Genomic DNA, 24329 nt, shown 5'->3' on the forward strand with positions numbered 1-24329 from the left:
CGTGTATGCTGCTGCACTGTTGAGCCGTCAATTCGCCTAAGTGCTGATGCACGGGAGAGCACTAGTAAAATACTGGCCAGTGATCACGTTGTGAGACAGGGACTGTGAGAGCAAGATGCTGGCCAGGAAAACATCTTTCAGTAAGAGATGAACATCAGCAATAAAATGCCACTGTCCCTTTACAGATCCAAAAATCGGTATGACAGGCACAGCTTAGAGACAGACAATTTGCTTAGTGTGGCAAATACGAAAGCTTTTGCCACAACTGGGATGCCAGATATATTGGCAACATGGCAACAGACTGGGAGGATGGGAACAGAACGTGATTCTTGGTATCCATAACCATACAAAGACAAGCATAATTTTTTAACCCCACTGAAGAAGTTCAAATTCAATGTTGGCACAATCACGATGACAGTCATCTTTTGTATATTCTTACTGCAATAACGTAAGCATGCCATCACCTCTAAAGGTCAACATAAAACTTGGAAATATTGTTGTGTCCTTGACAATACTTGACAGAATAGTAAAGTCTAACAAAAGAGATTCCAAAGTGAAAAACATTCTAAATTGGAGATGACGGACGCAATGGACATACTAAATGACTGTAGCACTGCTTTCCTTATGATACTCTGCATGGCTTTAGATGTTAAAGCTTCAGCAAAATAGTCACTTGGGTATCTTAGTTGCCTGCCTCAGCTTTACCTTTTTGCTAAAATGAACAAACAAACAGATAAATTATTGCTAAAAAAGTAGTTAGCATAAAGTAGCTGTTTGCCCACATCAAGAATTCTTCAAAACGTAACAAGTTTCCATGCATGAAAGCAGAAACTTGGTAACTGATGAGGAGACCCTTACAATGCCAACGAAGTATCTGTGTTACTCCATAAACTGCTCTAACTTCAAGAAATTACAAGTCAAAAATCATTTCTTATATCCTTTCTAAAGACATATGAATATTTGGGAGGTACATTATCTGAACGTTTGATCTGTGCTGAATGTTATGTATCCCCAGAACTGGACAGAACTTTCCCTACAATTTCTCCTCCCAGCAGCTAGGGTCCAAAGGAACAAAGAGCAAGGAGACAGAAACTGAGCTGGAAGAAAAGGCGCTTGGCATGGGCCTGGGTGGCAGATGCACTGATGGCAGAGGCAGTGACTGGCAACATGCAAGGTCCTGCACATGGGTCGGGGCAGGACTCAGTATCAATACAGCCTGGGTCATGAACTGATTGAGAGCAGCCTTGCACAGAAGTACTTGGAGGTACTGGGGGATGAAAAATTAAATATGAGCTAGCAATGTGAATTTGCAGTCCAGAAAACAAATCTATCCTGGGCTCCATGAAATGAAGCATGGCCAGGAGGTTGAGGGAGGTGATTCTTCCTCTGTGTACTCTCAGGAGACCCCACCTGGAGTATTGCATCCAGCTCTGAGGCCTCCAGTACAAGGAAGACATGCTAGAGCAGGTCCAGAGGAGGGCCATGAAAATCACTGGAGAGCTGAAACATCTCTCCTAGGTTGTTCAGTCTGGAGAAAAGAAGGCTCTGGGGAGACCTTATTGTGACCTTTCAATATTTAATGGGGCCTTATAAGAAAGGTGGAGACTTTTTACCAGGGCCTGCAGTTGACAGGAGAAGGGGCAATGGTTTTAAACTGAAAAAGGGTAGGTTTAGTCTGGACATAAGGAAGAAATGCTTTATGCTGAGGGTGGTGGGACACTCGAACAGGTAGCTCAGAGAAGTTGTTGATGCCCCATCACTGGAAGTGTCCAAGGTCAGGTTGGATGAGTGTCCCTGTCCATGGTGGGGGGGTTGGACTACATGATCTTTGACAGTCCCTTCCAACACCAACCATTCTGTGATTCTACATTTCTTTTACCTTCCCAATTTGGGCTAGGTCAGCAAGAAGCTGACAGATATCTTAGTACTGCTATCACTCTTTTGGCTCAAGCAGCAGAGCTGTGCTAGGTTAACAGTTCTAAAATCACTGTAGGTTCTGTGGATGTTCAATTGATTGCACATAATGAAACTTTATTGTTTGAAATTACAGCTCTGCAAAAGCAGCATGGAATGGAAAGAATACCCAGCATAAAAATAAGTAAGCAAAACAATAGTATTTACCAGCAACTGTTACATTTGCAATAGCTTGTATCTGTTTATAATGGTAGGCAACAGCTTTCCTAATGAATTATTGAAGGGATTGTTTAGACTCTTAGCTAAAATCCTGATTAGCATATCAAGCAATTTGATATAGCACTAGTCAAAATTTTCGAAGCCAGTAAGCTTACTCACCACTGCCATATGAAAATGCACGAACAGAACGACCATCATACCCAGAAGAATGTCCACTATTGAAAAGAAAATGCACGTAAAAACCCAGTTTTACCAAAGCTACCTTGATCAATATACAAAGCTAGCTCCATCAATATACATTTAATATTATTCCCCTGAATTCTTACCACCATACAGGCTAAAACAGTGTTTGTTATAAATGGATTTAAGTCCTCCATTTTGAGCATTACTAATTAAGAGAGCTGCCCATTGTCACAAATATGTATATTTTATGTTTTACTACATGAGGTGAAAATTGCATTCTCTCTTCTTAAAATTTGAAACAAAAAGTATCCTTATTATCAAAGCTGTTATTTTGCATTTTCAAATGTTGCAGGTATCATGTCTCTGTAGAGATACTGAAGCTAATCTTCAATTGCTTGGAACTGCTTCATTCATGAATTAAGCCATTCTCATGCTTTCTGTTAAAAAGTAGATACATGAGCATATCTAAGAACAGGTGGACTTCAAATGCATAGTTCTATAAATAAACTGTTAAATTAGCTACACGTTTTCTACACTGACTTCTTTCAGTGGTAGCCAACTCAAGTAGGTAAAAACGAGAAAGCTTAAAAAGGATGGTATGTGAACAGGGTATAATTCATACATATATAATTCTTCCATGACTTTTAGTACTTCCTACATAACTTGAATGAACTATCTCTGCCATATTTAACCTAAATGTTATTTCTGTTCTTGAAGGCACTCGGACATTAAGAAATAAGTTTTGGGTTAGCTTAAAAACAAAACCAATGATAATGAAAGGCAAATACAACATCTTAACATTTAAAAGTATGAGATTTAGTTTCTAGGTTCTACAATAAACTTGATTTTTTTACATCATATTTCAGAAACTATATAAATATTTGCTACAAGTAAATGCAATACCTGCTGCTTAACAGTCAGAAGCAGCAGTCACTCACAGCATCTGTCAGTATGAAATAATAAATTTACTTTCATGCCCATCAAGTGCATCCAGTTAGGGTTTTTTTCTGTATTAAATCAGATGAGGATTTTCTCAGAGATTTACCATCATCATCCTGTAGCATATAAGTTAATAGAATTTTCAATTTCAAAGGAGCAGATGTGTGCACCTTCCTTCAGTGAAATCTGAAGGATTGGCAAGAGGTTTGCACCATCTTCTTAAGTGAGCTTTATATATGATCTGGTTTTGGCCTCCAGCAAAATATACTTTTCAAAGGCTTGGCTGGTCAACTTTTTTTTCTTCCTTTTATATATGTATATATGTATATTAAAAAGGTATTGAAAAAATACTGTTAGGTCGATTAAAGTTGAACACTTAGAATAAACACGGCAGGAAAACAAATTTGGATTCCGTGGAACTCTGGCATTTTCTATAGCTTATGAGGGCTTGAATCTGTGGCCAAATTATTTATTTGCATTTATAGAAAAGGATACAGTAGCTGACAACTATACAGTTCACTTAAATCAGCCTTCAGGCTATTCAAGAATACTTTAACAATCATTACCTTGACTTTTTTCTCAAGTCTTGGCACTGATATAATGTCATAACTCAACTAAACTAATAAGTGGTAAAGTAACCTACTCCAAAGAATATTAAGTATCACACAGGTGAGGCTAGCAACATTTCTGTAAAAACACTGTAAAAATCTGAAACCATCTCCCCACTCCCAGATAAAACCCATAAAACACGAGTTAGCATAATTTATTTCAGTTACGGAATACTGATATATTGCTTTATAAGATTTTGAACAGATAATCACCTTTCTATTGTGGGTATAAGGGAAGGTGGAGGACCGCCAGGTGGTGGTGGAAAGCCTGTAATAATAAATTAGGTGAGGGAGGAAAAGGAAAACAAACAAACAAAACAACAAACCCAAACAAAACATAAACACATAAAAGAACTGAGCTAAGCATACAATGACCAACAAATTCCAGAGAGTACAAGGCAAACATTGTTTCTCACTCTGTAAATCGGTTTTATTTTGTAAGACTGAAAACTATGTTCCAGCTTAACAAAGGCAGAGCATTAAACACATTATTAGTGCTTCAAATCAAACACCTTATCATTCTTAAAAATACAGTATTTCAGAAGCATAGGAAAATTCCTGAGTATCTAACAATACTTAATAAACAAAAATCACAACTTTTTCTGCATAACTGAAAAAAAAGAATGGAAAGAAGGAAGCACAGATCTTAGAAACTGGCTGATTAGGTTCAGTAGTTGACGGCATTTTCATACATTTTTGATTCTGCCTGGCATCAAAATAACTGAGCCTACATCTGTACATAAAGTTTTGTATCTATGAACTTTTATCTGTGTAACTAAAAGAACTGCTAAGTTGCACATCACTTAAGTTTTCATTTCTTAACCAAACATGGAAAAAAATTTGAAGCAAGTTTACCTGGTGGTGGCACTGTTATTGGTATACCTAAAAAGACAAGTAATATATCAGTTACAGTGTTAGTTTACGTTTATTATCTACAGATCTAAAATCAGATTGAGGTTATCACCACGTACATGATGAAGGAGAATGGTAACTTCTTTCTGTGTCCTCAGATCAAAATCTCACATCAATACCAATTGTTAAGATTTTATGCAAGCCTTGTGAAATCCGGCTTTTTATTTAAACTCCTGTTCTTCGGGATCATATTTAATTAGTGATAAAAATAGTGAAGAATGACTCTTGGTCTCATGATTAGAATTAAAACCATAACCTTAAAATGTTTAGTACCCAGAAAAAATGTAACACCCCATAGAATATATTTGCTTTATTCTATATTCCATAACTGGATGAAAGGACATGCAACTGGCCTCTGACCTTTAACAGCTTAGTATAGGAAATGGTAGGTCCACATGGCCAAAATATTCCAGCAACGGTGAGCACTACAGACTTAAACCATTCCTATGCCACACTGCAATTAATCCTTCAGCTGCTACTTGGAGGGGAAAAGAGTGTTAAGTACTCTGTTTTCTTGTAAATATCTGAGAAAGCAGCATACTTTAATACAAACAAATTCAAAAACTGTTGTAACTTTTCTGTTTTTCAGACCTAACCTAGCTGTTATGAACCTACCTAAAAGCTGAGAAATTGTTCCCAACTAAATTAGCTGACTTAACAAAATATACTCCCTCAACATATTAACACATCTTATTTGATTATGAAAGGAATGATTACAAGGTAAAAATAATTCACACACTTTAACGGACATTATCTCCTCATACCTTGCAAAGAACTAGCTTTACATCAATTGAACACACAAAACACTGTTACATCAAAATAATAAACTGCACTAAAACAATATAATCACAAACCAGACTACTTTACCACTCATAAATCTCTTTTAGTTATGAACAACTCTGCTTGCATTAAAAAATAGGTACTTCCAACCCAACAACTCACTGCAAGAGTTCGGAAGGGAGAGAACAGAAAACTTTGCCAAGTGCTTTCATCGATTTTGCCGCAACGGCATAAACGTCCAGACAGAACAGCAGCCAGACCCACTGAAATTAAAACCCATGCCATTCAAGTTCCAGACTTCATCATTCAGAGAATATCCTGGATGTACTGGCCACTGCATGATAAATTTTATGTATGTATCACTAGTTCAAGATTAGAACTAAAAGACTACTGTATGACAGCAACATTTAACTACATCTACGTATTATAATGTCTAGAAATGCCAACTGCTCCCAAATTGCCTTGGCAGAAGGAGAGAATGAAGGAATATGCAAGCTGAGGAAAAGTAATCAGTATCGACGTTCACTAATTGCTGGTGATTTCACTGACATGAATTCTTATCGACATTAAGTTGATAGGACTAAACAAACTGAAACAAACTTGAAGTTGCTGCCCAGTGCTGAAGATTTAAAATCTAATCTCTCGGCCAAAATGTAAATTAGGACACAGTTATCCCCAAAAGCCAAATTTCTAAACTACATAAGCCATTTTCTCCTCACCAGCACACAAGCTTTCCAAGGTGCGCTATCATTGTTAGAAACACTGGAAATCACACCATAAAAAGTTTTGACAGTGTAACGTTTAAAAGACCAAGCACTCCTAATGAAACTTTCTGAAAGAAAAGCAAGACTGGGAGCTCAAACTGTTACATAGCTGAAGTATTTTCTATTCATCTTTTTTGGTTAATTGTCTATCTTAACAGATTCTTCATGAGCCTACAACATAAAATACATATATATGTATAAATATATAAAAAAATACCTCTGAGACAAAATTTCTCCAGCAATGTTATGAACATAAGCTAGAAAAAGATGACAAGTTCTCTCAAATTGATTAATTTATTAGCTCTACCTTAAGCTTAAAAAATTCCAATTGCTGCACAAAAAACTGTATACTGTAAGCACTGAACATGACTCTCACTACTATGCCTAGAATTTCCTGGAAAGCCATCAGCTAATACTCTTTACAAAAAGAAAGAAATTCTGATTAATCAATTAATGTATTCCTCAGAATTTTATCTTGTGCAGAAATGCAAATAAAAATCTCCTCACAAGATTACAAGCCAAATGAAAAATTTCACTTGAAAGCCACTCAAAGTCATGACAGACTGAATCAAACTAACATCCAGAGACTAAACGACCAAATAATTTCAATTAATTTGTTAATGCAGGGTATCATACTAAAAAAACACATCGGCATTTTTTCCCCAAAAACCTTTTAAGAACATTTTTAAAGTAATGGTTAATGATTACATAATTTTAAGACAGAATCCAATTTATTTGACGGTATCATGAAGAAACATTCTTCTACATTCCAAGTTCATATCACTAAAAAGATCTAAACAAAGTTTTCTTCCTCACCTTCTTCACTAACACACGAATGTGACAAAACAAGAAACAAAAAAATAATGAGCTTCAGTTATAGGAAAATTAAGACTCTCTTAAGTCTTCACTGTTTCGCCTTCTACTAATGCAGTGTATGAAAACACACTGGAAGCATCATCAGCCACATACTACTTCCGAGAAAGAAAAAAAGACTGAAATATTGAGCCATTTCTTGCAATGTAGAGACTAAACTTGAGTACCAGTACAAGAAGGTTATTTGGAGTAGATCACGCCCCATCCCTAAAACATGTGGTACTGCCACAAAGGTACACCTGGCCTAAAACTAAATATTCAGACTTCCGTGTCAAAAGCAATCCAAATGGCACGAGTGCAGCATTTGACCTTATGTGCTTGGAATTGCTTTCAGGACACTGTACACCATCCTACTAACTCAAGAAGGGTACATAATTACAGAAAACCAAGTGGGTTTTACTAAAGGAAAGCAATGCCACATGTGCTCCACTTGCAGAGTAAGGAATCAAATATGGTAACACTGCCAGAGCTTAACGAGATACTGTGAATTCGCTGAACTGTATAAAAGCCCACAGCAATGTAATACAACTCAACGTGGTGACAAACTTTTTTTGCCACAGGCTAAACTAAATCAAATTGTCTCTCCTTTATCAGAAGATAAAAAGTTGACACTTAGATTGCTGGGGCTGAGCAGATGTACAGCTCCTTGCTAAGCTCTGGTACTAGTCTAGGCAGTCAAATTTCCCAATGTTATGCAACAGAAGTTCAATACTGCAGAATACTTTTTTTTTTTTTTAATATTTCAAATACATGTCACATTTTGACCACAGTCTTAAACCAAAACACATAAAACAAATTTTAAAGTCTGTTAAACAGAAGCATCCACATTCTTCTTTAGATTTAAAATTACTCCAACATAGCAATAAACCAAGCAAACAAAAACCAACACATTTTTTGCCACAGCCAGTGATCTCCTAGGAGTATTTGAGAATTTTCTGCATTTGGGCCTTTGAATCGTTCCAGGACTCATTGCACAAAAAAAGATTTGAATCACAAGAGTGAATGAATTCAGAGCAACAGATCCAACTTCAAAGCGAGATCCTTTTTCAAAGGGGTTTTTGGAGGATGTTTTATATTTGGAATACTTAAATTTTCTGGCAAGTAGTCCTGGTTTAATATTGGGTAAGAGTAGATTTTTCCCTTCCCCTCCACTGAACCTAGTAGGGATGGCAGGTTCTATTTTAAGAACAGCTTTGAAGATAAAGACCTGGCAACAGCACAATTAAAACACAGGCCTGAAGAAACCAAATCCACAGCTCTTAATCGTTATTTTTGAATCTACTTGAAGCACGGAAGGATGTTGAAGGAGACCTTCTGAACAAGTATATGTCATGAAACTGTCTGTAAACCAAAAGACTAAAGTCAAACCTGCTTGCTAGATCTGTAACACATATGGATTTCTTTCACCTTTAAAAGCTCGACAGGTGCGGGGTTTCATAAGAACAGTCCAGTACACCTATACGACATCCCTGCACCAAGTGTGTTTGGGGTATCTGTGGGCATTCCTCTCACGCTTTTAATAACATACAACTTAGATCACCTTTTCTGTACCACGATTACATTTTAACAAATTACTTTCTAAAAACTTGCAATGCATTACCTATATTACTGTATCAGAAAGGTTTTAATGCAGCTTAAAAACAAAGTTAGCATTAGCATGACATTCCTCTCCTTTCTGTCCCCCCCGCGGTAAGGAAACATCACCAAATTGCCAGAGCAGTAGCATAATCTCTCTTCAAGCATCCTATATTTTACATTTATGCACAAAAACTTGGAAAAGGGCATAGAATTATTTCATCTTTAAATCCCTTCCCTCTTCTCTTGCCTAAGTTACACCATTTTGTGTATGACAATCACCGATGAAAACCAGAACTTGCCAGGCATCAAGAGTTAATAGTTTTAAAATTATCATCAGCAGTTGAGGAAAGCAACTTCTTCTATGAGAATTTGAACCCTATAATGCCCCACACAAAGCTGTTGCACAGAAATAATGATGTTACTTCCTTGCTTACATGTACAAGTAGTAACAGAGAAACTTTTAAAAGATTCCCTATGTGACCGGAATAGCAAAGAAACTGCTCAGCGTGATTTTAGAACAAGTCAAGCAAAAGAATACAAGGAACACAAGGAGAAAATAATGGAAAAACAGCCTCTTCTATAAACAAATCCTCCACTTTCCTACTGAAATACTCCCCGAAGTTTCTTCATCTATTTTCATATCTCACTGACCATTCTTCTTAGTTCCTTGCTAAGTCCTTTTGAACTTAATCCCTTAAAATGACAACACTCAAGTAACTGTCCATGACATTGCCTCCATTAAATTTCCATAAATATCAAGTTTCAGTAAATATTCAGTAAATATCAGTAAATTTCAAATCAGATTTAACAATAAGAAGAATTCTCAAAGAGCTTTGATTCCTCTAAGAATCACAGACACAGGACACTGGATAAAAGCATCAAGTGCTAATCTCTGACTGAAAGGACACGGCACAAATGCAATTCTTATCGGACTGTCGGGAAATCAAACATACTGTGATGGGAAAGAGGAATTAAAGTTTCCATTGCTGCTTTGACCTTAGACATCAGAGAATCCAACTTCTAACACAAATTTACGGTATGCCACACTTTTAGTTCAAAAGTTTGTAGAATTACTTGTTAACATGTACCTCTCAATAGCACTAACAGTAGTTGAATTACAGAAAACAGCTTCTCACTTCAATAATTTTCAAGGACACATGATCCAACATTTAGCTTTTAGGTAGTTATTTACTACTTGGGACTACGCTTACTGAGAAAGTAAAGACAGAAGTTTGCGTTTCTGCCTTGCAGATTAAGAAAAGAACACAAAATGTAGCAATTCTGCACATATCCATGGAATGCGCTGTCTTTAATTCCTTACAATCAAGCATTTGCATGTCTCACTTTTCATGTTATATGTACTGCAGGATATTTACCTGGTGGGGGGATCAGAGGTGGAGCAGTACTGACAGTTGGAGGGGGTGGGAGAAAAGGAGGTGGTGGAAGGTGGGTAGGTGGAGCTCCTGGAGGGAAAAATGGAGGTGGCTTGGTAAAATTGTCTACTTCAGGATTAGATCGTTCTGAAAGAACCTGTAAAATATCAAACTATAGTTACAATTGCTATGTCAAAAGGGTAGAAGATAGGTTACCTCTCTTTCCAGTTACTACAACAGGAAAGTATTACTTATGCTCCTAAAGAGCCATATTCAGATGGTTTAAGGTCTGCCTGCATCCCTATGTTCCGTTTCCCATACCTGATAGGTACCTCTGAGGGTCCAAGAGCAGCCAATACGGAACAACAAACAAAGTTTGAGAGGGAATATAAACCATCTGAATATGGCCCAAACCACCAATTTATATATAAAGGAAAATGTTTTAAAAATCAATATGAAAAGCATGAAAAAAACCGAGACTTTAAATTATTTCAACACTATGAGATCAGTTGAAAAACACACGGCAGTGTTTTCAATATAAGCACTACAAGCCATTATTATTTTCATTGTTTAACCTTAACTTAAACTGGCATGGAAATGCAGCTAGGGCACCAAGCAAACTTGATTCTTCTGCACGTGTAAGTCAGGAGAGAAAAAGTGTATTTGATCTTAATGTATTTATTTGTTTTCTTAAGATAATCCAAGCCCATAAAGACTAAAATCATAAAGACTAATCTTACAATTCACAGTAAAATAATAAAATATTATTTTTAAAAAGTACTATTAACTATTTATTCCTTCACAACTTATTTTTAAAAGACTGCATTTGTCAAACTGCATATGAAAAGGCTTTCACTTTCAGCATTATTGTCTGTCAGGAATATGAGAGAAATGGACATCGGTTTAAATATTTATTTTTGTCACTTAGTAAACAAAATGCTACCCCATGCAGATCTAGCAGAGCCAATGCTGTCTCCTGGATTGTAAATCTGCAATATTGCTCACCTCCTTTCAGTAAGAAGTATATCAAAACATTTATCTTTTGGAATATATAAAATATTTCATCTTCAATTAACTGCTGCAACTTTCTCCCTGAACTTAAAGCTACTTCTGTATTACTCATTGATACACAATGAAATATTTTAATCAGAAGCTATGAGGAAAGCAAAAAATGTCAGATAGTGTGCAAATCTGCAGTATAAAACCTGTATGTTGCTGTTTTCATTAGCGCGCCGTCGTCCTTCCACCCTGCTGATAGTGATGGTCTGTCCAATCACATCTATTGTGCCAGCTAATCGCCTGCAATAGAGGACAAACCACAACCAACAAGCAGAATTAGAAAGGGACAAAAGAGAAAAAGAAAAGAAAGATAAGAAAGTCTTATGGACTTCTCTCATTCTAAATACCACAAGTTCCTTCTCCTGTATAAAACATAAAAGACTGTTTCTGAAGAACATTAAATGTGATAAATTTGCTGAACTATGCAAGTATGTAGAACTAAATAATACTGGAGGATTCCATGGAAGATCAAATGAAGGTAAGTTAGGAGGCAGAAATAAACAGAAGCCCACCCCACCATGCATACTGTTGGTACTGCAGCACATACTGAACAAAATCAGCTACCATCCTTCTTATCTTGGAATACAGAATGCGTATGAAACTAGTAGACATTGACTCTTAAATGAAACCTTGCATGAAACTCAAAGGAATTTTAGACTAGCCATTCATACTTCTGTTCCTCAGTTTTCCAAATGCAAAGTTTCTCTCAAACACCTCTAAAACACTTGCACAGCTAAGCACTATGTTCACTTTCATTAAAGAAACCAATAGAGCAGCAAAAGACCCACCTCAGTCTGCCTTAGAACCCAACCAGGCAACAACAGAACATAATGTACATTAAGAACATCTACCAGAGAAGTAGTTAGTAATGGATTTTTAGAGAAAGATGACGAGAAGTGATATGCATAACACACATTATTTCCCTCCCAGTTTCTGCCAATCAAAAATCTAAGGACTTCCATGCAACTGTGTTTAATAGCCCCCAATTAACTTGCATTTGCGTTACCTCTTTTGAACACACTTTTACTTTTTCTCCAGTGATGAGATATGTTTCAGCTATTTTTCTGCCTTACAATTTTATTTGGCGCCCTACAGTCCTTGTGTTTAAAAAAAAATCAAAAAAACCAACAAACTCAAACCAAAATCCTGTTCTTTGGCAATGTACTATTTGTGGTACCTCTGTTGTATCTCTTCTCAGTTGTCTGCTTCCCATGCTGAACTAGTCCACATCTCTCTTCATGTAAAACTGATTCTATAACTTTCACTATTTGTTTAATCTTTTTGTGAACGCTTTCTACTTCTGCTATATCTCTTCTTGTCTGACATAAGCAGAACCAAAGATAATATCCAGCTCTCAATTCATCACGGCTGTATGTACCACCATAATGACTTGTCCCGGTCTGCTCCCCCTGCTAGGGATGATTACCATGCCATTCTCTTACTATGGCTAACACTGGCAATTGAACCGACATTTTGGGAAGCAGCTACAATAATTCCAAGATTTCCTTCTCAACATGTATGATTATTAATTATTAATGATTAATTTGAAGAAGTGCATCTTATTTAGAAAAATGTAATCTAGGATTTAAATTTTCAGTGATTTTCAGTGATTTTAGTTGACTACAAACAAGTTATTCCAGTCCACACTGGAGTCAAATGTGTGAATTTGAAATGCAAATGTATCTCACTTGAGTTTCCAAACCAGTCCAGCTATTAAGCTTATGCCTGTTAGACTTAAGTTGCTCCTACTATAAAATCCTTAACTCCTATGTACATATTCACCTAGTCTGTTAAGAGAGGTATCTTTAAGCCCCCCTAACCATCTGATCCTGTGGCCACATAGCTGTCAACTGTAACTTGTTAACTTTTCAAAGCAGATTAAAAATGCTAAACTGAGGGTAAAGGCATGATGGCATTTCATTGGATGCAAACACCAAAATTCAAAGTATAATCAATCTCTCAAAATCTTCAATAAATCAACTACATGGGAATATACTGACAGTAAAGAAGCATTCCAGGCACCAGACCAGAAAATAGTATGACAAGGATCTGAACGTTACCTACTAAAACTAAAAAGTGGTATCTGTGACAACGGGGAACCACTATTTTGAAGAGAGGAAGAATCTAAAGTATAGTGAACTTTTCTGTTTGCAGCCCCAAAACAAAACCCAGAAACCTAGCCTTAGAGAGAACTATAATTGTTATGCAGATAGAACAAAACCTACCTGCTTTACAGCCCATGGTTAATTTCTAAACGAGGTTAAAAAGCAGGATTCACTTAGGTCAACTCCATTAGAAAATGAGGTACAGAATTACATTGCTAATGGGTGACAGAAACAAAGGTACATTTGTCACACCTATAAGGGAAACCATAGTAGAGAAAACTGACAATATTTACCAATAGCATGATACATAACTAAATAAGACTGGGAAAAAACTGTCAAGAAATTTCAGAAAAGAAAACCATAGAAAGAAAAAAAATACTTCTAGTTTTAGAAGACAAGTTCTTGTACTTTTTGTATCTAGTGGACTACTAACCACATTAATAGCAGGGGGAACAGCTGGAAGCTGGGATTACAGGCTCTGAGTTCTGCCAGACTGACAACTCTGCCCCCAGTTGCTCACATACCTCCAACTCCACTGCAGGTGAAAAAGGCGCAGCAGACACTAGAGCATGAAGCAGCAATTAGATCTCCCAGAGATCATCTAAAGTTCCTTGGCAGGCTGCATACTGAGCATGAGCCAAATGCCCTTCCTTTGAGCTTTGCAATGGCTGGGTTTAGAGCTTCCTCCTGGATTTCAAAGCAAGCTCATTAAGCACAACGATTTGGAGGAAAAAACCCTCCAATTGTGTGAGGGTCTGAGAACACATCTGCAGACTAAAATGTTATCTACTACACAGCAGCCTCTCCAAGGATAATACAAGTTTAAGAAATTCTCTGATCTTCTAATATCCCATCCTAAACGTCAGATTGTTTCACTCTGAATCCTGAAATAATCAACACCTGCTTTCCTAATCCTCCCCAGTGGTCTTGCACGGTATTCCAGCACTGCCACGCTTTTGATTATAATTATTTTGCTTTCAGTAACTAAATTGAAAACACAGGTATTATAAAACAATTGCTAAACCAACTGTGCTTCACTACAAAAAAGAAGACAAGTGTGTTTTCATAAAACAACAAAACTTTGTCTCAGTCTTCACTCTGACAGCTCATTTGGTTTCAGAGTTCTACAATACTGCTTCTCCTCCATTGCTGGTATCTTGTCTAATTATCTAAAACCATACCCTAGAAAAGTCATTTTACCTAGCCTTAGTTCTTGTATATGATAGATGACTCTCTTCTACAGCAAGAAGTCCCTCCTTAGGTGATCCCATTTGGCTCACTCCACTGTTTTACAGGGCTTCCACTTGGGAGAGATGTACGTCAAATTAAGACTCTTCCTCTCTCACACTGTTTGCGCACTGCCAGCAACTCTTGGAATCAGCATTGAAAACACAGACAATGGACACTAACGCAGAAGCAGTGGGAATTAAAGTAATATGTGCATCAACCATACTGCAATAATGCTAATTTAGGCTTGAGAAGCAGCCCAAGTAAAATGCTGCATTATCACAGGATGCAAATCTAGACTAGCAGTTGGTGGCTAGACATCAACTGTACTGAAATGAACAGGGCTTTCATTTAATTTTTCTAGGGTCTGAAGAATACACCTATGCTCACTCACTCTCACTGAGTTGATGCTTTATAATTTTTTTTTCAATAATGTTTTATAGTGGTATGTCCTTTCTTGTTCCCAACAGCTGTAATGATGTATGAGTTCAACATTTTGCTATCATACCATGAAGTTGGCAAATTCTCTATTTCCAAGACTGCAATAATGATTTCAGCAAGCACTCCACATGGAACAAGAGAAAGCACTTATTCAATTGCAAATGGAGCGGCAGACGACACCACTTTCTTCACAAAGGCAAGAGAGGAATCTGAAATGTCCAGAATGTAACAGTTCATCAGTTTAGTAGAAGTGGCAAATCAGAAGCCTTGGATCTTGATTAAGTCATAGTAAACTGGCACATGAGGAAATTTCAAAGACTCCCCAGCCATTATCTAACTTAGTGACAGGATGTTAAGCAGCATTACCAGGCTTCTGTCTCAGCACTGTATGCAAAGAAAAGGAAGGGGTTGGTTTGCTCCTTACATGATGAGGGCACCTGGGATACAGATGCATTCCCAGTTGATACACCCAAACATAAAAAGGCAATCCACACGTGTGGGATGCACATGAACCCACAGCAGAGTTCATACAAAGTGTAGCTTGAAAGGAACATTCCAGCAACTCAGTGAGCAATTTCACCCTAATTAGAGAATGGTTATTTACGAGCTATTTGCACTATGAATACTGCGCTCCATGGAGATTTAATTCAGAAATATATCAGTTGGCAAGCTAAGCTTACTTAGGTTCCACAGAGCAAAGACAAAGGAGGAAAAAGAGAAGGGGGGAAAAAAAAAAAGAAAATTCCTTTCCAAATTCATAGTTTCAGAAATCCCCCATCCCCACCACAAATAATATAATGAACCGCTTTTTGAAAAAAAACCAACCCACTTTTCAGAATTCAGAAATGGTTTAACTACAGGATGCCACATTTATTCCCTAGACCTATGGTCTAGTCTAAGAATTACAGTATACTTAAAAAACATATTAAATATGTTGCTGTGTTTCTTCTTATCTTGCTTATGTGTTTTATGATTTATTTTCCCTCCTTGAGGACAGCCTCAGCTTTGCTGAACTCACCACTGATGGATATAATTAAGAAGCAAACAAATTTAATACAGAAATCAGTGATATATGAAACATTTTTTTCAAAATAATATCTGGGTTTTCATCATTTAGTCTTGCAAAGCTAGTTCATGAAACAAGAGAAACCTGTATTTTTTTCACAGTAATGATGTTATCACAAATCTATTTTCTATAAAAATTCTGTTTACAGAAACACCCAAGCACAGAGAAAGCCTAACACATTCACAGACTAATTTATCTGAAAGCAAAATCCATTTAAATTTAATGTACTCTTTAGCAGTAACTCAAAAAGCATAAATATATGTTAAAAAAAACAAGAGCTTTTGACGGAATTAAGTTTTGTGATAGATAGCTATTCCAGGTATTGCTGGAATGAGAAAATACCCATTTTTGCATCCAGCTTGTAAATGAAACTTCCGCTTATTCCTCTGCTACTAAAGAAATACTATCTCAGAGTCCTTGAAAAATGACAAAAGGAAAAGCACTGGTCTAAAAACCAGTAAGACCTCCCTATGGCCTGGTTAAGATAGGTTTGAAATATGTTAAATACTCTTCATGTTCTAAAAAGCATTATATTGAAAAGAGATCCCTTCGGGTTTTTACCTTAATTGTGGCCAGGCACACAATTAGTCTTTAATTAACTGACTCTAGAGAACAAACATTATATTTTTATATCATATTGTTTGTATATGATGTGTATTTACCAAACCATTTCCATTATGTTCTAACTCCTCTTTTAGGGTTACACCACATGTCATGCTTTTCAATAGCCCTAAATATCACAGAATCAATATGAGATGTTCTGGTGTCATTTCTAAACAACTAATAGCTTAGCTATGATTAAGACAGTAATTGTTTATAAATTCAAGCAAAATTACTCAGACACGTATGAACAAGCAGTGAATTTTTCTTTGAATTAAACATTTAGGATGCAATTCTAGTGAAGTAGTAACTTATATTTGCTGGTGAGCAATAATTCTGTTTGTATTTTGCAAACTACGCCCTCCATATTGGTAACAAGTAATATTCCTGCTAAACCTCAGAGAATTTTTTTTTTGAGAATTTCAACTGAAATCATATGGAAACACCTACTGTACTCAAACTAAAAAGGTAAGAACAGTAGGCACAGAATTATTTTATGTTTGTTTACAAACAAACGAAAAAAAGGCAAACCCCACCATCTGTCCTCAGACTTCCCATTAAAGAGAAATATGCGCTGCAATATCTATGTGTAAAATCATCCACCAAACAATGCTGCAGTCCTGACTAGTAAATGGGGAATTAAAACATTAAATAAGGATCACGTCCTGATTTCCATACCACTCCCTTACCTTAATTTGTGTGATTCATCCCTCCTATATTGTTTCTGCCACTTTCTGATGCCTGAGCTGGCTTTTCTGGAGACAGTGCTTGTCTGCGACTGAGAAGAGGTGCCACTTGTGGTGAGGTAAACAGTCTAGGTCTTTCTTTTCTTGTGTCTCTATCTTTTCTGCTCTTTGAGTTCCTCTTCTTATATCTAGCTCCTTACCAATTTCCACACCAAGGCTGCTATACCCAGTTGTAGTTTTCCCTCCTTTTCACCAAATAAATCAACTACTGCTAGAACCTAATAGAAGTTTTAGTGCTGCATGAGAAATGTGTCCAGCAATTCCACAACAAAGCTATTGCAAATGCTTCATAGCATAAAGGCAATTACTTTAAATTATCAAAGAGCTGGATTGCCAAAAAATTTCTGCCTACCTAAAATTAGCTCTTTAATTAAGAAATAAAAAAGTCCAATCCCCTAAAACACTGCCTGATTATAAAGAAATTAGTCATATAGTTTTTTTATATACAGAAAACAGTATCTGCATTCTGAAGAAGTCATTCAAGTAGAAGTACATGTAATCCGTACAGTTAAGATGCATTCATTCCCTGAGCTAATCTCAGACTTTAAACCATACCATTTTCTTTCAAAACCTCTTCTGACCACTTGGCAGAAATACCTTTTTCCTTACACAAGAATTTATTTTAAGCAAATGTATCCAAAGGAGCAGATATTTAATATGGAAAAAAGTCAGCTTTGCCATTGTAACAATTTACAATTACAGTATTCACCCTAAACATTTATATAGCAACATACTAACCATTGGAATGCACAAGTAATACAACTAGAAATGTACTATTTTGTTTCTCCTTTATCTACACACCAGATCAACTTCACTTACTGGCTTCTTATTCTTAAAGATATACAGGTTTCCCAACCTTTACTAAGATAAATTTAGTTCCTGGAGAAAACAAACATGTCTTAAGTTTCTCAGGAAAGCTCTGATTAACAACCAATATACTAACTATAAAACTTTAAAAAGCAAAAAGATGGTCACTTAAACTTGAGATTGCTAACCTCAGGCAGGAAAAAAAAAATCACATTAAAATGCTGAATAAAGACATCTATGGTAAAATAGGTTTATCCTAAGTAGACCATATGACAAAGATTTTACTTATGAAGCCTACACCATGCACGTATATGACCCTATTGTATTACGCTTTCTCACAACAAATGCAAATTTCACAGAATCACAGAATTTTCGCAATGCATTTTTTCTACAATTTTAAGCTTACTTGTATTTCAATATGCTGGTCATTAACTACTTTCTAAAGTACTATAGAGGTTTTCTGTCCACCAATGAGATGCATAAAGAATTGAAATCCTGTAACAAAACCTGTACTAGACACAGATTTGCAATCCTTACCCTGTGAACAATACATTCAATTTTGAGAACTCTGTTACAAGAACATCACAAATCAGAAGGAATTCAGAAAAAGAAAAGGGTTGGTACAAAGTTTGGAAGACCTGTACTACTTCATAGACAAATAAAAATTAATAAAAACAAACCAACCAACCAAAAGAAAACAACACACTAAAAATTTAGTAAAAACAGAGTAGTATAACCTGATAGCTCAGAAAATAATTTAGGCTACCAGGAAGAATATTCTAGGAGTGAAAGAAAAATGCAGACAAAAGTATCACGACTTTTTTTCCACCCAAGAGAAATACACTTCGGTGTTGAACTGACTCTTAAAGGACAGAATAAATGAACACTATTGTCTCTGAATTAGTCAAGGTACTTACAGATGCAATGCCAAAGACAAGTCATAGATGCTAATCTTTAACTGTTGATGACAAAAGCACACAACCTGCTTTACTTCCCCTGCCACTATTTATAAGACAATGATTTTCAATCTGTGCAAAACCAAAATGCCTATAACAAGATCACTTGAAAAATAAAGTAATGCAGAAGCATGGATTCATCCTAAGCCAGTGCCAGGTATCAAACAGAAGTAGCTTATAATAAAAAGAGAGAACGTACTAAAGCCTGGGGCTGGGACAAGGAGGGGAAGAAACTCTAGTAAGGAAATTTCTCTAATTTCAAAGAAAGTATAGTAAAATAGTCAAATATGGAGAAGCTAAAGCTACCTTGCAGGAAAGAGACTGGCTTCCAGGAATCCTCCCAGTCACTGAACTCATAGCTGTTCAATTACGTTTTGTTTAACCGCGGTGTGTTAGCTAATACCCACACCTACAGAACCATGGGCAATCTAATTCTACACAGAAAACAGTGTTGCACATCAACACCTGGATTTTTATAGCTGCCTTGTTATTTGATCCTGCTGCTTCTTCCTCCCCTTTTCTTCTACTTTCTCTATCTGAATAGCCAAGAAGGTAGCACAGCATTCATGTGTAACTGTGACTGAAACAGAAAAGTGATGAGGATCACTTTTTCCCTCATTTCTACCTGTTACAGAAATATGTTCTGCTTTTTTCCTATAAAAATCGTGAACTTCAAATACAGAGAGGTAACAGTATAAAAGTTTTTTGGTCTTGAGTTACAACTGTCTAACTGACCTGTTTGTTGGAATTCCTGATTTGAGTAATGCAGGAGGAGATGTGAAATCAGCTTTGGTCGACTGTACTGCCAACTCTTTCTCCAAATTTCCAGTTCTGCCCTGCTGTACCTTCAAAATAATGTTTTATCATTAGTTTAACCTCAGAAGTATAGTAACCCCAACACTCAGCATAGCACATAGCCAATACAAAAAGAAAGTAGGTCCAACTTTAATCAGATTTTATAAAGAACTGTCACCTTTACATAGCTAATGAAACTCTGTATTTTATAAGGATATATTACCTAAGTACTGCGTTTAATATGTAAATAAGAAGCAATATGGCAGAGAACAATTTATTACAGAAGATTAGACAGTTTTAAGATTTATTTTCCAAGCATTTGATTTGGATGTGAACAACATACCAAATTGATTTTCCTGTAGTATTGCCTGTACGAACAAAATAACACCTTCATTTTTTAAAAAAGGAAAATTATTATTATTAAAAAAAGATGTCTTTATAATCTTAACAACAGAGATATCTAACAGGTTTGCTACCCAAGAACAAACCATGAGACAAGAAATAGTCTGTTCTCCATCTGCCTTACTGACCATGAGATCTAGTAACTACTTGATTTCCAAGTCATACCAGGAAGTCACCTCATACTCCGGGTTATACAAACTTTAGAAGATTTTTCATTAGTTCAGAATAAATGCTTCAAAAACACAGTACTTTTTCTGAAGTACTGCAAAATTCCAGAGACACTTTATTAAAGCTACACCAGACCTTTTGTGCAAGTACTTGAAGTCTTGTTTGACTTCAGCAGCACGTTATACATGAAAGAAAAATATGCATGGGTTAGCACTAAAGACAAACCCATACTAATTCAGTTTTTAAAGATACTCCCACTGCATCAACCATACAGCTACATCACTCTAGTGAGGTAATTAGCCAAAGATGCATTAATCACTAAGCTCAAACCTCAAAATTACAATTGAGAATGAACAGTCTTTTAACAATACAAAAACCATGCTAAAGTCATAAAGCATTTTCCATTTATTTAACTTGGATGCTTGGATACCAGGGATTTTAGATAACTAAATTTCATAAATAGCAATATATGCTAATTATGGTATAGGAATCTAGCTAATTCATTCATGGTATAACATCATACAGGCTCTGATCTCATAGCTTCTTGTAGGCAAGTGAACTACTAAGGTTTTGCAGAATCTCACTTCCAAATACAAGCATTTCTTTCCCAGCCCCCCCAAAATGCACATAAATAGTTAAGATTCCTTAAAAAATGCATTAAACTTTAGTATTCAGAAATATGAAAAAAAAATACTAAAAAGAGGTTTGGGTTAAGTATTTATCTGAAAAATCTGTAAGACTTCTATTAATTGATGAGTAACTAGAAAACGCAGGAGACAAAGTCTTACCAGTTACAGAAGATTAATCTAAACATACCACGTAAATTACATGAGACTTAATATTTCAGAAGAGTGGAAAAAAAACCAAACCCAAATTATTTAACAATTACATGTACACTTCTTGTGAAACACATGACAGTCTTACTTCAGACTCTTAAAACACAATTATTATCTGTACTGTTTGATCACTGGACCCCTAAAGAGTCAATACTGAGATAGAAATAAGGCAAGCCTTAGTATAGAATACTTATCCTTCTTCCTTCTTGGCAACAGTTCAGAGAAGTTTTGAATGCAGCCATCAGATACAATGGCAAATCATAACTTCTATTGCCCACCATTTCCACCATCCCATAACACTATTATAATGATAACTGAGGATGGCAAAAGCCCTGGGGAGCTTCTGATCTGTTCTTGCTAAGATAAAGTAAAAATGACTGGAGACCCTCAAGTAGCATCTGAGGGGAAACAAAAATACCTGTCTGCACCTGACACTTTTGTCACAGGAGTAAACAGAAGTAAGCAAACAGTTCAAAGCCAATTTAATGACAGTTCATGAACAGAAATGACTGCATATTGAAAATAAGCAAAATAAATAACTGTTGTATTCTTATTTCAACGTCAGTATCAAACAAAAGAGTAAATAAGAAAATGAGAAGTTGAAAAAAAATGTTCAGTGCTTAAGATAAATCCTGTCATACAGATTTTTCTGCTCTCTGAAAATCAGCATTTCCGAATGGAAAAATGTTATATATAACTCGATTTATTGCCATATAATCCCAAAAGGACAACAGAAAAATATGGAAGATTGATTTTCACATCTCAGAGTTGCCAAGGATAAGTGTTGCAAAACACAATAAGAGCTACAAGGCCACAGGAAAAATAAATATGCCATAACAGGAAAAATAAATATGCTATTAATCTACAAAAGCTTCCTCAGCACATCTGCACAAATTCTTTAATCCGCACAAACAAATGCACTACAACTAAAAATAAAACATCACATAAAGAAAAATTAGTTTCACTGGGATATTTGTTAGTTCACCAGGCCACTAACTCACATGCTTGCAGAATGGTGACGAACAAAGCAACACTTTTTAATCGGCATTTTGTGTCATACACAAGAAGTCACTGATGTAAATTGAGAGTTTGAAATAATGGCTATGTCCATTTCAGTAGTTCTTCTGTCAGTCTGTGGTGGCATGGGAAGCAATACTCAACAAAAATGAGAGCAACCAACAAAAGTTTACTAAAATTCACCTTCAAAAGATGGTATCTGCCATCGAGAATCTCTGCACTTGGTCTTACTTCCATAGCATTGTCTTCAGCCTAAGTTAAATAACACATTGCCCATTAAGATACCACACAACTCTTAAGTGATGGGCCACAACCTGAATAACGGTACAGATGCAATCTGGCTGTAGCTAGTCTGTCACACTACCCACACAAACTGCCAGTGAAGCAACACAGACACATTCAAGGCTCGGGGTGGGGAGTCAGGTGCAAACTCTAACAAATGCACTGACCTGGGCAGAACAAGCTTATGACACACAAGCAGCTTTACAGGGAAAAAAGCGTGTAGAATATGACAAAAGTTGTACTAATTACCGTAATTTTATTTGTGGTTGAGGTAACTGGTAAAACTTCAAGACCCATTCGTATTCTCTTTTGTTTTTCACAGTAAGCTTTCCAGGTATCTTCATTGAACCCATAGTTGAAATAGTCAGAGAGATCAGCTCCTTTAAATAGAAAAGCATAGTTTTTTAGGACGTTACAAAGTTGATCTTTTCTTCACTGAACATACATACAACTCTATTTATAACATCAAAATGTACTAGCTATTGATCTAAAAACATACTACTGAAATGTACAGTACAATCTAACATCAGTAAACATATAGTATTCATGGCTGACACTATAAAAACATTAATTTAGTCAGAAAGAATATCTTGCCTAGCATCCTGTCTCAGGGATCATGAGTAGATACTTACAGAATATCATAGTATATTATAATCCCCGTATCTTTATAATAGGATGCACGTAAGATCTACAGGTTTGCTGTATGCTCAGCAAAGAACCACTCCCTTTTGCTTGTTCTGTATCTGACTCCTCATTTTGTTTTGACTCATAATTTCATTTGATGCCACAAAGTATTTTTATTGTACGAAAGAGACCAGACATAACTCAAATGCACAGAATATATTTCAAATAGCTAACAGTTCAAACACCAGAATATTAGGAAAGGCTTCTTTTTGTCCATGTTGTAGACACTATTTGCTTCACCAAAGCGATATATAAACACTAGAAAAAACTATACACAGCAGCAAGATGTGCTGCCACTAAAAAACCAACCAACTAATGCTGGTATTAGACAAGTCTGGTCAAATCATTTGAGCCAACCAGACAATACGCACAGTCTCTTTTTTGCTGACATATGTGTGGGCTGTATACCAAGAAACATGGCACACGCACACACTCTGCAGCACAGCACACAGGCAACACATAACTTCACTGCTTTTTCCAAGTTATATTGTACAGAATCTTCTAGCTATATGGTAGATAACATCTACATGCAGTAAACAGGAATTATTATTAATAAAATAACCTACTGAATACCAATGTATCGGTTAATGTAAACCGGAGCATTACCTGGCTTTCTCCAAGGTTTATCTTCAAAAGAATCTAAATCTACTTCCAGAAGTGGCACACCATTAATACTCCCCGGTGCATCTAGATCCACCCCTTTAACTTTTGCACCTGTGAAGAAGTTAGAAAGTTAGAGCGTTCCGTATTGCCCAAAGAAAGTTTTAACAGTTGTAACACACTTAAAATAGAAATTAAAAGTCAGATTTAAATTTATCAAGAAGTTTTGGAAGTGAAAATTATTTCCTTCATCCAAAACTATCAAACTTTTTTGCAATACACCAAAAATTCTGTGTAAATTTTCTTACCAGAAGACCCATAAGCTCGTCCTCCTGTCTTAATATTGAGATTCACAGGTGCCGCTCCGTAACTTAAAGAAATTAACAAAACTGAAT

The 24329-nt window shown here is 36.1% G+C and overlaps 1 protein-coding gene across 9 annotated transcripts in view; it reads right to left on the reverse strand.

Annotated features, from left to right (window-relative positions):
• Positions 1 to 24329, reverse strand: part of FIP1L1 (factor interacting with PAPOLA and CPSF1) — a 44409-nt gene that overhangs the window by 11028 nt on the left and 9052 nt on the right. For 5 of the 9 annotated variants that reach the window (XM_065633783.1, XM_065633784.1, XM_065633782.1 and 2 more), the window contains exons 5-14: positions 24243 to 24304; positions 23941 to 24048; positions 22900 to 23030; positions 22552 to 22620; positions 19886 to 19995; positions 11349 to 11442; positions 10147 to 10300; positions 4719 to 4745; positions 4077 to 4131; positions 2293 to 2348 (exon numbers count right to left, since the gene is read on the reverse strand). In XM_065633783.1, coding sequence (XP_065489855.1) covers positions 2293 to 2348; positions 4077 to 4131; positions 4719 to 4745; positions 10147 to 10300; positions 11349 to 11442; positions 19886 to 19995; positions 22552 to 22620; positions 22900 to 23030; positions 23941 to 24048; positions 24243 to 24304 — 866 coding nt within the window. The remainder of the gene's footprint in view (positions 1 to 2292; positions 2349 to 4076; positions 4132 to 4718; positions 4746 to 10146; positions 10301 to 11348; positions 11443 to 19885; positions 19996 to 22551; positions 22621 to 22899; positions 23031 to 23940; positions 24049 to 24242; positions 24305 to 24329) is intronic. The other 4 variants (XM_065633786.1, XM_065633790.1, XM_065633785.1 and 1 more) reach the window with 1 other exon arrangement.

Source organism: Caloenas nicobarica, chromosome 4 (genome assembly GCF_036013445.1).
Source record: "Caloenas nicobarica isolate bCalNic1 chromosome 4, bCalNic1.hap1, whole genome shotgun sequence".
Classification (NCBI taxonomy): domain Eukaryota; kingdom Metazoa; phylum Chordata; class Aves; order Columbiformes; family Columbidae; genus Caloenas; species Caloenas nicobarica.